Source organism: Poecilia reticulata, linkage group LG14, assembly GCF_000633615.1.
Source record: "Poecilia reticulata strain Guanapo linkage group LG14, Guppy_female_1.0+MT, whole genome shotgun sequence".
NCBI lineage: Eukaryota > Metazoa > Chordata > Actinopteri > Cyprinodontiformes > Poeciliidae > Poecilia > Poecilia reticulata.
This window is the reverse complement of record NC_024344.1, coordinates 24796466-24811615: the sequence shown is the minus strand read 5'-3', so window position 1 is coordinate 24811615 and position 15150 is coordinate 24796466. Positions and strand designations below refer to the sequence as shown.

The 15150-nt window shown below is 40.0% G+C and overlaps 1 protein-coding gene across 1 annotated transcript in view; it reads left to right on the top strand.

Annotated features, from left to right (window-relative positions):
- LOC103476312 (E3 ubiquitin-protein ligase CBL-like) overlaps positions 1-14269 on the top strand; it is a 26674-nt gene extending 12405 nt beyond the window's left edge. Inside the window, exons 4-15 of the mRNA XM_008428557.1 lie at positions 790-946; positions 1036-1157; positions 1234-1371; positions 3057-3144; positions 3292-3423; positions 4259-4468; positions 4539-4640; positions 6121-6395; positions 6937-7104; positions 9346-9449; positions 10547-10732; positions 11906-14269. Of these exons, the coding sequence (XP_008426779.1) occupies positions 790-946; positions 1036-1157; positions 1234-1371; positions 3057-3144; positions 3292-3423; positions 4259-4468; positions 4539-4640; positions 6121-6395; positions 6937-7104; positions 9346-9449; positions 10547-10732; positions 11906-12258 (2035 nt within the window). The 3' untranslated portion in view covers positions 12259-14269. The remainder of the gene's footprint in view (positions 1-789; positions 947-1035; positions 1158-1233; positions 1372-3056; positions 3145-3291; positions 3424-4258; positions 4469-4538; positions 4641-6120; positions 6396-6936; positions 7105-9345; positions 9450-10546; positions 10733-11905) is intronic.
- Positions 14270-15150: the final 881 nt, after the last annotated feature.

Here is a 15150-nt window from a genome sequence, read left to right as displayed (position 1 = left end):
TTTTTTATTATTATTTTTATTAATTTTAGATTAGTTACAGCACAAAGAACAAAAGAGAAACAAGGTGTCAGTCTCCTCCTCCAGTCTATTAAGAGAGAAGAGGAAAAAACAACAAAAAACAGGCAAGAATAAATAGAGCTGTAAAATACTAAAATAATAGAGACCAAGCAGAAAAAACTCAAGAGGGACCCAAAGTGTCAAAAATGTATCTGATTTGTGATTAAGATCATGGGTCAGCTTTTCCAAAGGAAGGATGACAGATATCTGTGTGTGCCACATATTTACTGTGGGGACATATGGTGAAGTCCATTGTAACAATATACACTTCTTGGCAAGAAAATATACAGAGCTGTAAACAAAGATTTTGAATGTGTATCCAAATGGTTAGGGGATACATTTAGAAGATAAAACACAGTCGGACAAGGAAAAGCAAACACCCAAAACCTTTTCGGTCACAGAATGGACGTCCCTCCAAAAGGTCTGTAATAAATCACATGACCAGAATAGATAGAAAAACGTACCTCAATGCATCAAATATTTGCAGCACAGATTGGAACGGTTGGGGAACATTCTCTGGAGATGAACAGGGGTATAGTAGGATCTAGAGAAAGTTTGAAATTGTGTTCATGTATAGAAATAGAAGTACTCTACATTTATATTTAATGTCTGTATGCTATGAACACTTGAAACCGAAGTCAGATTCATAGCGAGTTAACACAATTCTGATTCAGAAAGCCTTAACTTTATATCTCTGTTTATTTCCCCTCTGTTTATGTATTTCTGTTTCAGAACCATCGTACCCTGGAGGATGTTCCGCCAGGCTCTCCATGAGTTTCACCCCATAAGTTCTGGTTTGGAAGCCATGGCACTGAAGTCCACCATCGACCTCACCTGCAACGACTACATCTCTGTTTTTGAGTTCGACATCTTCACCCGACTCTTTCAGGTGGGGCTTTCTGAGCATGTCTGAGCTGTAAATTAGTCGAAAGTAACCTTCAGTTATTGATATGTTTTTATTTTGATGCATTTTTGTAGCCGTGGTCGTCTCTTCTGAGAAACTGGAACAGCCTAGCAGTCACACATCCCGGCTACATGGCCTTCCTGACGTACGACGAAGTCAAGGCTCGGCTGCAGAGATTCATCCACAAACCTGGCAGGTGAGACTCATGTGACCTGAGGGCTGTTGGGTGTCGGCTGAAGCTTCTGGGTTGAGATATTTGTCTTTTCTCTCAGCTACATTTTCCGGCTGAGCTGCACTCGGCTGGGACAGTGGGCGATCGGCTACGTGACAGCCGACGGAAACATCCTGCAGACCATTCCCCACAATAAACCGCTTTTCCAAGCCCTCATTGATGGATACAGAGAGGGATTGTGAGTCACATTTTAACATTATGTCAAATCCTCCAAAGATATTTATTTTTAAAGTGTAAAATGTACTTTTTGCACATTTTTGTATTACCATAAACATAAGAACAAAATAACACTCCGTTGTTTTGCTGGCAATAAATGTATGTTTTTCTTGGTGTCTGGAAAATGGGCCATTTCAAAAACCTTCTGAATGTAACAAATCAGCAAGCACATATTTCAGCATCTGTTTGCAGCCATTTTCACATGAGAGTATAAACGTTGAGTTTGGGGCTGTTGTGGAAAAAATTATTACCAAGCACTGTTCAGGTAAAATCACTCAATCAGGTTTATTTATGAATTGTGCACAACTCAGAGAGCTTGTAGGACAATCAATCATGAAGCAATTCTGGATGGAAAGCTCTGCCAGGCAGAGACAACACATGAGTTTTATACCAAGGATAAGGAATTCAAAACAATTGGGTGAGACAGTCTGGTTCTCATGCAGCTGTGGGAAACAACTTCCAACCTTGTACATGTAACCCAAATCGTTCTTTTGGTGAGAGTTCACAAGCATTTCATATAACATGATCAGCAGATGTTAACTTATAGTAATTGTCCACCACAGGATATGGCCAGCAGCAGCTATTTGGTTTTAAAGTGACAACACACACTAAAACAGCTCATTCTTCGAAAAAAAATTATTCTCATCAGAATAGAAATTGTCTATCTCATTTTAATGTATTTTGCCATTAATTGATTAATTGCAACATACTTAATTGGTAGGTTGTTGAGACTCAGTTCTTCTTTTCTCATTTTTCCAGGAAAGATTTCTGAAAATCCTCTTAACAGCAACACATTCAGCTTTTTTTTAAGGGTTGAGCAGAGTCTTGGTTCACAATAAAAACACATCCTAACGCTGACATTCAAAAGGTTTTGAATGTCAGCATTCAAAAGGTGTTCAATTATTCTCAAATAAATCTTTTACAACAGATTAATAATTTATATTTTTTCTATTGGTTGTGGCTTCACTCTGAGTCATTACTGACTGTTGCAACCCTCAGTCCATCAGTTAGTAGCCAGAAAGAACAAGATACGTAAGCACAACGATGCATGAGAAGCCTCCCCTCTTAGTACGTTTTTTTTTTTTTTACTTTGAAGTGTCTTGCGTAATGAAGTTAATATTTCCCTGTGATGCAGCTCTGTCTTTGTGTAGTGGTAACGTCTCTAAACTCTCTCGATCCTGTCATTTTTGGTTTCGTTCGTCTTTCTCAATGCATCAGCATGGCGTACCACTTCCCCCTCAGACGCCACAATAAGAGGATGTGCGTCTGCTCCGACTTTAATGACCCGAACGACTGTCTGAATTCTTAAAACTTGCTAAAGTTTTCATTCATCTAACTATTTAAGTCCATACCACCAGCTTTAATGTGTTTTGTTTCAGTTTTATGTGAAGTGGAGAGAAAATTGTGTGACTTTCTGAAGGGCATTTTTAGAGGCAGAGGTCCGATTTCAAGGTGTTAAATTACAAAGTCAAATTTCTGAAACTGAAGGTAACATAGTAACTTGACTGTGCTCTAAAATGGCACTATGGAGTTTCATTTTTAACAGAAGTAAGGAAAATGTTTCTGAGTGAAATTCGGTGGATGTGGAATTAGAATTGCACCTGTGTGATCCTGTTGGTGTTGACGCTTGCGGTTGTGGTTTTCTAGCTATCTTTTCCCAGACGGCCGTGCGCAGAACCCAGACCTCACGGGGCTGTGTGAGCCTTCTCCTCAGGACCACATCAAAGTTACTCAGGTTTGGTTTGTTTCTCACTACGAAGTACATTCAGGCATTCATTATCCTGCGGAGATGCAGCTGGCAGCTTTATGGTCATCAAACAGAAGCCTTGTGAGTGTTGAACAGGAAGTTTTACTGGTGATTTTCTGGTCGTTGTCCCTGCAGGAGCAGTACGAGCTGTACTGTGAGATGGGCTCCACCTTCCAGCTCTGCAAGATTTGTGCCGAAAATGACAAAGATGTGAAGATTGAGCCCTGCAGACACCTGATGTGCACTTCCTGTCTGACCGCCTGGCAGGTGAGGACGTCGACTCCACTGTATAAACTTTGGTCACATCGGTATGCGCTGATAATCTGATTGTTAGTTTGCTTCCTGGTAGGAATCAATGTCCAGCTGTGTCGGATTTGGGTTGTTTTTCCTTCCAGTTGACTACCTTAAAGCAGTAAAGATCATTTCACGTTTTATTAGATTGAGGTAGCGGGTTCTGTTTCCTGCAAACAGAATCCGCACAATGGTCAAATAAATGGTTTTCCCTACATTTTATAACGGTAAATGTTGAAGAAGGTAACTAAATATTTTCTGTTTTTGAAAAAATAAAAAATAAATCTGAAAAACATTTTCTATTTTGACAAATTACAGTTCACACACAGGACCAGGTGGGGCTTACCTTCATCTGGTCAATTCTCTAAACTTAAGCACCTCTTGTCTGGTCAATTCTCTAAACTTTAGCACCTCTTGCTAACCAGTTATTAATCAATTAATCCAAAAATAAATAGATCAGCCTTACACTGCATTGATAGGTTAAGCAGAAAGGACAGTTTTTTTACACATTGAACTGTTTACATCAGGGGTGCCCAAAGTCGGTCCTCGAGGGCCGGCATCCTGCATGTTTTAGTTCTCTCCCTGGTGATAGTAACAACGTCCTCAGCAAGTCAATGTTCTTCTTAGGCCTTCTAACGAGCCATTGTTGGATCCAGGTGTGTTAAACCTGGATCCAACGATATCATTAACAAAGGGAGATATTTTTTCATTATCCTCTAGATTTTTTTTTGTGAAGAATCAAAGTAATCCATCTTATTTAGAGCATTAGCAGCTTTATTGTGTGTTTGGGTTTAATTGTGAACCTTTGCAGGAGTCAGAGGGTCAAGGCTGCCCATTCTGCCGCTGTGAGATCAAAGGCACGGAGCCCATCGTGGTGGACCCCTTCCACCCCAAGGCCAGCGGGGCTTCCTTCGCCGGCTTCCAGGGCTCCAGCCGAGCCGAAGCAGCAGCAAACGATGAGGAAGAGGATGACCGCCTGGAGGACCATCTGGTCATGAGCAGGCTGGCCTGCAGTAGTAAGGTACAGCCTGGAGCTCTGGTTCTCTCTGCTGTCATGGTGGATCTCTAAAACTGTCTCTGTGTCTTTAAAGGTGGAACGTCCGGCGTCTCCAGTGTCTCAGCTGCCTCCGGTGCCTCCACGGCTGGACCTGCTGCAGCAGAGGTCCGTGCTGAGTCAGGGCGCCACAGCCAAGGTGCGTTTCCATGCAGACCCCGGGTCGACTGGCTGGCCTGCGGATGGTTTCTACTGACAGCTCAGTCAGAGCTGTGTAAACACAGCACAAAGTAAAATGAGGAAATGTTTGATGAAGCTGGCCTTTGTGCTGCTGCCCTGTGGCTGCAGCTCTATCAGGAAGTAAGAAACACAAGAGGGACTGTTGTTTTTCATGAAACTTATCCACAGGATTTGACTACATATCCCAAATAAATCTCCCCCAAAAACATGCAAAATTCTCAACACGAAAGGAGAGTTCTTTTTATTTTTCCCTTTAAAGATTCTGAGAAAAAAACTGTTGCACATCTTTGATCAAAGAGTGAAGAAGTGAAGCGTCCTTACTGTATTTACTGGGAAAATGTCCTAAATCAATTCAATAACTAATCACAGAGTTTATCTACTAAATGGAGAAAAAAAACAACCCTTTTTTATATACAAAAGAGAACACCAGTGAGATGTTGCAGATGCTAATATTTGGTTCGGAAGTGTCTTCAAAGGATTGAAACCGCTCCAGCTCATCTTTCCTTCCTCTCAACTTTCTTTTAGTCTTTTTGTATACATCTGTCTGTGAACAGAGACATTTAGCAACAGTGTTTTAGGTGAGTAACTCTGCTGGACAGCAGCATTTCATTACAGAAAATCACTTTTTACTCGTATCCATAGGGTGTCTGCACGTCCTTAAAAAATGTTCATTTATCTACAATCAAGGCCTGAAAATGTCTTAAATTCATAAAAGAAATGCAAGTTGATCTTAAATAAGTTAATCGTAGTAATTAAAAAAAGTAATCACAAACATCTAAATATTTTCAAACAAGTGTTTGAGTCGCATGTAGACGTGTTTATTCTGTTCTGTGACTTGAGCCGGTTGTTTCATCAGAAAATGTAAATTTATTGCACAACGTTCATCTTGGCCTCTGGCTCTCATGTCTGTTGGCGATTCATATGATGTTGCATGCATTTTGTGCAAAAACTCTTGGCTCTAATACAATATAAAATATGCAATTTTCTTTTGTACATTTCTGTCGTGAGAAGGGTTTTAGATTTCATTCAGAATATTCTAAAAAAGCCTCATATTTGAGTTTGCAAAACAAAACTTTCAGGCTAGCATAATTTTGGGTTTTTGTTTGCTGTTCATAAGGATGTGAGTTATCTTGCAGTATAAAATTTGAAATATATCCCTCTGCAATAAAACTATTTAACTTTTTGAATTAAGTTACTGACATAAATGAAAGTTTTAGTAATTCCTTTCTTTAATATGATGCTCTTGCAAGTATCAGAACCATGAGTATAGTGATTGTCTGGCGTTTGTGTGTTTTAAATATTAACTTATTTGGTGTGAAATAACAGAAATGTTGTTTATATTGTTGTATTTGTAAACGGACTGAACCAGTTTACATTCCTGCATCTCCACGTCTCCTGCGTGTTTATAACTCCAGCACCGTCTTGTGTTTACATGCCAGGTTGCGGTCACTCACAGAGACAAGCCTCTACCTCCCCCCCCTGCTGTGAGGGAGCTTCCCCCTCCGCCCCCCCCAGAGCGACCCTCGGTCCCCGTCCAGGACCCCAGGCTGCAGAGGAGACCGCTGCCTTCCACCCCTGACCAGCCCGCCTGGGCGGCCAACTACATGGTTCCTCGGCCTGCCACCAAGGCCTCCCTCCCCCAGAGCAGCAGCACCAACGGGGAGGGCACCAGGCCCCAGGCAGCCACCAATGCCATCTACTGCCTGTCCGCCAGGTATGCAGCTCTGCTCGTGACTTAAACACAAAACCAGGATTTGAACGAGTTTTTTTTCCTGCACTTTGGCTCCCCCTCGAGGTCATATTTAGAGCTGGACTTTAATAAAACATCCTTGGAAAACTGTAGAAAGTACGAAACGGAAATTATTTAACAGCAGTTCAGCTCTACTGCAGTTTCATCACCGTAGTTTAAAATATGTATTTGTAAGTCTCATTAAAAACTAGAAAATTGCTGTTCCTTGCGAAACAGTTGTGAGAATTCCAGTCTGCTAAATTTTATATAKTTTATATGGAGCCCAGTGGAGGAAGGGAGGTTTTTAAAGAAAACCGTAAAACTTATGCCTGAAAAAATTTATCATAATATAATTGTTTCATATCAAAAGATGATTATTGATGAGTTGTTTTAAATATATGAAACGCTGTCAAACTGGTGAGGTGATGTTTCCTGTTTTATCTGCTGTTTTTATTTTTAAGCACTTATGAGGCACAGCAGTGAGAATGCTGAATGCATTGATAATCCTTGGTTCCCATTTGTGCAGGTCTCTGACTTCGTCGGCGGCCTCAGCTGGAGAAAAGCCATCATCAGACAGTGAGGAGAACGAGTACATGAGTCCCACCTCCCTGCCGGTCTCTGGCGCCCCGTGGGTCATCGCGGGGTCCTTGGTGCCCCCGCCTCCTGCCCAGACAAACAACCACAACGACGTCAGGTAAACAAGAGGGCTGGTTAGTCAAACCAGGTTACATTTCAGGGCCAACATCACCAAGCAGATCCCTTTGCAACTAGAAGGCATAGAGAGTGACAGATCTGTTGGCTCTTCTGGTACAAGATGTGTAAAAAGTCTCTCCAGGTTATTCTGAGAATTTTAGACATTCTTTTTATTTGAGTTAAATTGGAGGAGAAAATCCTGCTTCAGCCACAGGTTATAGATTGTTATGCCTCTTGAAGAGTGATGACGAGGTTAAGTAGAGTTTGACTTTGTTGAACATAGTACAATAAAATAAGAAACAAATGATGGCTTTATATACAAAGAAAATGCATTTAAAACTAAAGCAAACTAAAGAAGAACAGTAAACTATATTTACACATTCAAAGGAAAGGCGGGATTTTTCTAAGATGTTCTCTGTACAATTACATTGCAGCAATAAAAGATGCATTTATTTGAAGTGTAACTAACCCTCCTGTGAAAACAAAACCCTGCTCCCGGCAAAAATAAAAGTATTCCAACAAAGTGGGCGGGGCCAAGATACATTGAGGGGTGTGGCCACGTGTGATGATGAGCAGGAGAGGATTGAGTGGGGCTGCGGCAACTTTACTATATTTAGTGACTTTTCAAATTACTCTCGACTTTTTATTAAAAAAGTGATTAAGTAGAAATCAGAGGAGACTTATGGCAGACGTTCGCTAATGCAACTCCTGATTTGCCACCACCAGGTGGCGTGTGTCGGCGTGAGATGTTTATTGTCCATGTCGAACAAACTTAGATCTCAGCTGCTCTTCAGTGTGAGGAAATATGAGGTCAGTGAGAGAAACTGCAATTTTTAACACAACTGGTCCTGTTGTTGCTTCTCTGATGAACTTCAGCCAGCTAATCTGGGTTGCAGATGCTTCTGTCAACGCATTGAGAGTCATAATAGAGACCACATATTATTAGAGAAACTTTGTCTTCCTCTTTTGGTTAGGAAAGAAAAATAAAACCAGTGTCTCTTATACTTGTATCCTTTAATTTTACTTTCTTTGTCATTTAACATTTATCATATGTCTACATTATTAATCAACGTACAAGATGAATAAACCGACTCACCGGTTGAGTTCATTGGTTTCTAAATGCATTAAAAAGTTGACATGTACTACACATTGTGAGCAGCAGGGGGCTCCACTGCTCCGGCTACGTTTTAACCCTCCTGAACCCAGTGAACCCCCTTCTTAAATAATTTAAAGAAGATGAAGAAGATGCAGAGGTTTTGAAGATGAATGCAGCTGGAGAACAGCCTGTCCCTTTGATGAAAGGATGAAGGAGTGCAGAATGTTTCTGTTGATCATGAGAAGAACAGACATTTCTCCTTTAACAAGAGTTGGATTCACAAAGCTGCACTTCTTGCTCAATTGTTTTGCACTTTTTGTGTTTGTGCTTTTTTTAATTTGTTTTTGCATGAGATCATTTTAAGAAAGCTACACATGTGCAAATAAATTTGAATGAAACGTGGAATTAAGCACACACAAGGGAATACCAGACTCCTTCCTTGACACGCCACATTTAAATATGAAAAATAAAGATAAGGAAGCCGTGCATGTTTACATCTCTGTGTGATTAAAAATCGTGTCTTATCGCAGGAAGAGAAGATGGTTGGTTGGAGATGCTCCTAAATGAGGTGGAAAAATACAATTAGATGTGATTTATGAGTAAAATCAAACTATTGTCCATTTATGTACACAATTTAATTGATCACACACCCTGTTCTTGTAAGTGATTACAGAAGTGTGTCAGGAAAAGGCTGAGGTGTTGTAAATTTTACTAATGTACTTTGTAACATAACTGATGTTAATGCTATTTCAGTTTCACCACCAGGTTTCAGCAGATGGTATTTTATTTCCCATGTAAAACATCAACGGTCTGAAAATCCACCTATAGAGTCGAGGTATAATTACCACAAATAAGCATATAAAAATAAGAATTAAACTGGGTTTTGCTAAAAAAAATAAATGGGTGAATTTTACCCAGAGTTTAATGTCAAGTTGGCTGCTTCCGAGAATGGTGGATCCATTAAGAGAAACTAAATATTTAAAGCAAAGTGGGTAAATTAAACTCTTTATTACAGGACTGATTTAAAAAAATTGTGTTATGTTTAAAAAAATTATAAATTTGAAATAATTCTACTTAAATCCCCTGGTAAACTGCCTCAAGCTGTGTTTTTATGTTTTTTTTTCTTACATCTGTTTTTCCTTACAGTGAGGGGGGCGACGACGACTCTGATGACCCTCAAGTGTACGAATCCATGTTCAACATCCAGAGTCAGGCCGGCTCCTCTGACACAACGCAGGCCTCTGATCTGGGTAACCTGCTTCAGTTCACTTTCACAAGCGCTTTGATAAATATTTATGGGAAGCCATCTTTGCTGGCGTGCGTTAAGAATAACTGATCTGCACAGCAGCGTCAATAGAACACTTTATAACAAAACTCAAAATTGATAGTATGACTTTAATAATCTAATAATAGTATGACTATCAAATTGATAGTTATACTATCAATTTGATAAAAGCTAAAAATTTAGCTTTTAGCAATTTGATAGTATGACTATCAAATTGATAGTGTGACTTTAATAATCACACTTTCCTCATTGTGATAGTGATTACATAAATATAACATATGTACTTATACTTTGTGTACAATTATTAGGCAAGTGAGTATTTTGGCATTTTTTAGCAGATTTTCTATCTGCTCAGAATGAGTTGTTTTAGGGCCTTTGTCACTTTAAATCCAAATTAGCTGCTGGCCACGCCCCCAACTCAACATTTACACTCACACATGAAAATGACTGCAAACAGATGTGCAATTGTACAATCGTACATCTTTGAAAAGCAGAAATGGAGCCTCCTGCATAATCAACAAGAATGCAGCAAGTGGTGCCTGTATGGTAAGTCAACAAGTAAACACTTGTCTATTCCAGCAGCCATAGTACAGCGCATACAGCGGTAAAACCAGCTGACCAAACGGATTGGAACTCCACCGGGGTTGCTAGGTAACGGGGCAATGCCTGTCGAATGTGACTTAATGGGAAGGTTTTGAAACAACTCATTCTCCAGACCCCAGAAAAGATTAACTCACTGCCAAAAACCAGCTTGGGTTGTTTTTAGAAGCACCGTAGAACCAAATTGAAGGATTAAAACATGCAAAATTAGAATTTTGCATATTAGATACCCTTTAAACATTCATGTTTGAGGTTTATTTAGGATTAACAGAGCGCTGGAGTTGGTAATTAATAGAATAATCTTCTTTTAAAAAAAAAACTTGCCTGATAACTGTGCACAGTGTATGTCCACTCTGTGTTTTTAAGGTTGTTTAGAATAATGCAGCTGTGTATCTCATAGTTTCAGAGTGGCTGGCTGCCTTTACTTGAAGCTGATTGTTAACGCGTTGTTTGGTCTTCCAGAACTCGACCAGCTTCCAGCTGCGGCCTCCCAGGACAAAAAGGAAGACAGCGAAGTAGAGGACGTCTACGAGTTCGACCGTCCCCGCCCGGTGGTACCCCCCGCCCCCACCCGACGGATCCTGTCTGAAATCAGTTGTCCCTCCGCAGCCTTCAACTCGCTCAGCATGGACGCCTCAGTAGAAGCCGGTAAGTCCAGTCAGCCCCTGGTTCTGAACTGGTTTCTGAAAACAGTTATTTAGAATAGTAAGAAAAACCCCAGAAATTAGGAATTTATTTTTAAAACTACTCTCTGGTATTAGTTTATTTAGCTTTTAGCATTTTTTTCTTCAGTAAAGTCTAGTCCTTATTATAAAACGTAATGATTTAACAACATTGGCCTTTATTTATTTTTTTTTACCTTTCAGTCACTCTGAGCTCCTCCTTTCACATTTAAATGCAGCAGGTTATCATCAAACGCATTCATAAAGTCAGAGTGTTTTTTCTTTTGTTTACTGTCTGCTGTAAACCTCGACAAGCAGCGCCCTCTGCTGGAAGGAAAGTAAACATTCAGAACCAGGTTCTCATATGGATAAAGTTTTCTTTGAAAGTTACTTTAATGCTTTGCAGTTTTCCTGAACCTGGTATTTATTAATTATTTGTACAATAACTGTATTATAGAAATCTAAGACCAGGAGAAAAGCCTGAGTTTTCTGAGAACAATTTTTCATCCATGTTGTCCAGTGTATTTAGATTTTTTGTTTCCAAAAAATACTGATTAACTGATCTAAAAAAACAGATTTGATCTTCCCAAATATGTCTTAAAAACCTCCCAGACACACAAGCTATTTGATTCTGCTCCACAGAGTAGACTCATCATAAAAACGCTCAATAATCCTGTTTTTATTGTAAAAAAAAAAAGAAAAAATGAATAATAGAAAATTATTCTCGGTGATAAGTAAAGGCTTAAAGTGACTCAAGTAAAATATCTCATAATAGCAAAACCACTTAATTTAAAAATGAATTACAATAATGTAGTTTTAATTTATAAACAGTATTGCAATTTAACTATAATAATCAAATATATTAGTTTTAATACAAATATAATTTGATGGATTTTATGACATCAAATGATAATGTTTAAAAGAATTGAACCAAACCTAATAAAATTACATTTAAAGAAAGCCGTGTTTTAATGATAATAATTTTAAACGTTTTGTATAACGCACCATAATGGCATGTAAAGGCTGGAATCAGGTTTAGCCCACAAACCAATCTGATTTACTCGCCATCAGGAAAAGTATCTGTGGAAAACGTCCACTTTTGGCTTCCGTAAATTGCCATGTCATTGTTTCCTGAACTGATTTTTCTGGGTTTTCCCAGGAGCGTTTGCCGAGTCGGACCGGCCGCCCCGGCCCCTTCCACGCAGAGCCAACTCCGACCGCCGCCCTCGACCCTTGAACCGCGACCTTTCCGCTCCGCTGCCCGAACTCCCCGGTCCATCCTCCGCCTCGCCGCCTCCTCCTCCTCTTCCTCCTCCTCCACCACCTGCTGCCACCACCGTCACCGCTGGCAACCAGGCCCTGAACGGTGAGATCGAATGTCTGATATCCCAAGGCTACTCCATGCAGGACATCCAGAAAGCGCTGATGATCGCCCAGAACAACCTGGAGACGGCCAAAAACATCCTGCGTGAGTTCGTCTCCGTCCCCTCCACGGCCCACATCGCCACATAGTCACTCAGGTCCTGCTCCGCCCCCCAATCCCCTGTCTCCGCTTTGTGCCATTATTGTGGATAGCATTTACCGAGCACTTTTCCGCGGGAAAACACCAGATCTGAAGAAAAACATCCAAAGTTAATTGTAATAGACTGCGTCAGGTATTATTTGCTTTTCTAAAAGGATTTTTTTTTGTGACGGATCCTGAAGCCTCAACAGTTACTCTACGCCGCCCCCAGCTGGAAATGGAAGGAACTGGATTCCCCATCAGCTGATTGGTTCATCTCTTTCGGCTTAAATGATCTGAAACGTGTTAAAGGAGCTTTGTGAAGCCAAACTTTCATCATGTCGCTGTTCAGTTCGCTGCTTCTCTGCAAACTGTGGTGTGCAAATCTGTAACTAATCAGAAATTAGTGAGTAGAAGTCTGTGGCGTGCTGCAGAGTTGTGGCTCCATTTCCCATCACCTTCTGGGTCAACAAGTACTTTAATCTTTGAGCACTCTCCTCACATATTGTACTGTGTGTAGAACTAACAATAGCGGAAATTAATTCCATTTTAATTATGTTTTCTAACATTTTCCAGTTTATTTTGTGGAAAATCGGGCAACGGTGTCTCTACATTCAGGTTTGACTCATTGCCAACGTATCGGTGGAGGCAGGAAGTCTAGAAAAAGTGAATCCCCGATTATCAAGTGGTTTGAAGAGGCAACTAGTAGAGGAGTCGACGAGCACCACTGTTTCAATGTGTATGTTCACACAGCAGGAAAATATGACTCAAATCCCAATTTTTTTTCTTTTTTTTTGGCCAATATGCGACTTTCTCATGGAAGAATAAACAGCACAACTCTGATCTTTTCACCCCAAGATAAGTCATAATTGTTCCACTTATCTGTGGGACTAAATTATATCAGATATTTTTCAAAGCGTCAGCAGTAGAAACAGTCATCTTATTCAACTTTTACATCATAATTCTGCACCACAAGAAGTCAGATGCTGCAAATCTGGACGTAAACAATGGCTGAAAATTATAATTATGAAATTATGAAAGCCGTCTGTGTCAGTGAAGCGCATCACATCACAGTCCACCACTTTTAGTTCCAACTTCACATCCAAACAGAGCTGTGCTCTTGTCATGTTCTCGTGACGATGCGGTCGACTCTGAAGAACTTTAAAATTGATCGGTAGACACCGGCCATTATTACTGCTGTAAACAGAGCACTGCTGTGTGACATAAACGAGTAAAACCAAGGTAAAACTCACAAAGTGCTTCAACAAGCAAAATAAATACAAAGAAAATTAAGCAAAAGCAGATTTAAAAAGATATGTTCATGTCTGTGCACATGGCTTACTTTGGGACATGAGCTGTTCACACAGAAAACTTATTGCTGTCGCACTTAATTAGTAGCTTGAACGACCACGCAGAAAAAATAAATCAGGTTTCAATAAAAAAAGAAAATTTAAAAAAATTTCGGAATTGAGCATCAGGACCTGCTGTGTGAAAATCTCCCTGCAGAATCCTGATTTGTCGTCCAGACCCTGCAGGCCTTTTTAAAGTAAATTAAGAAGCAGAGCTGGCCTTTCCATCCTGCAGGTCAGCTTCAAATGATTTCCGTCTCAGCTGCTTTATGTCAAACACTTTCTAGAATAATAGGACAGGTCTGCTCCTACCTAAACGTCCTGTCCCAGACTGATCTACCTCACCGGGCTTTGAATCCCCAAGCAGATTATGGACAGATTAGAAACCTGGATGCGTTCCTGACTGATGAACGAACCTACATCCACTTCCACTCGCAGGCAACAGATCACAACCTTCCATTCACATCACCCAGTTCCCAAGAAACTGAATCCCACATGTGAGTGACCCACAAATATCCACAGAGAAGCTCCCACTCTCTCTACAGAGTGAAAACGGAGAGACGAAGCCAACAGTCGTGCTCCATGAAGTCAAGGATTCCCCAATAAGTCATTTAACAGGAAGGATAGGCCCATATCTAGTCCAATAGTCTATTAAAGTTAAATGAGTGCCATGGATCTGTCTTGAAACACTGTGAAGGTTAGTGAAATAACGCACTACAGCTCCAACATGGATTAATAAAACTAATCTCCCCTAAAATCACCACAACTTTATCATTTATTTGTAAACCTGTGTCTGACTCGACTTACACAGCAGTCACCCAACATTCACCTTTGAGGGAAAATGATCCTTTTCTGTCCTAAAAGTTTTTCCGAGTACCTTTTAATGACATCAGAGATGCGTTCCCTTAAAGTTTGTCACGTAAAAAGAATCGGCATCATTATAGTTATTCCTACAAGTTAGCATCCAGCACAACACTAAGCTAGGTCAATGTTAGCATGTTTTCTCTCTCTTCTGATGCGACTTGTTGAAAATTCAGGCTTTCAATTTGGTTCCGGTTAATCGTGTATAAATGAAACTTATTGGAAAAAGATGTTTTCAGCTTTGTGACTTCAGCGCATTGAGAGACTTTAGCAACTAGCATTTCAGCAGAATCTTTAGTGTTGGACGTGCAGAAGACTGACCGGAGCAGATCAAGGGGAAATAGTCAGACTTCGACTTCAGACGGACCAATTAGTGCGTCTCTACTTTGTAGGCCATTTATCAGCTGCATTTGATTCTGCTTTTTGAATCCAATTCAATTTTACTGCAAAAAAGCAAGAAATCTTACCAAGTATTTTTGGTCTAGTTTTTACTGCAAATATCTTGGTACACTTGAAATAAGACAAAACTAACAAACTTTTCAGCAAGATATAGTAGTTTGTTTTAAGTCAATAATTCTTGAAAGTAGACAAAATAAATTCTAGTTCCACTAGCAGATTATTTCATTTATGACATTGGAAAATGTCTTGTTATATGTGAAATAATCTGCCAGTGGAACAAGTTACTTTTTTAAT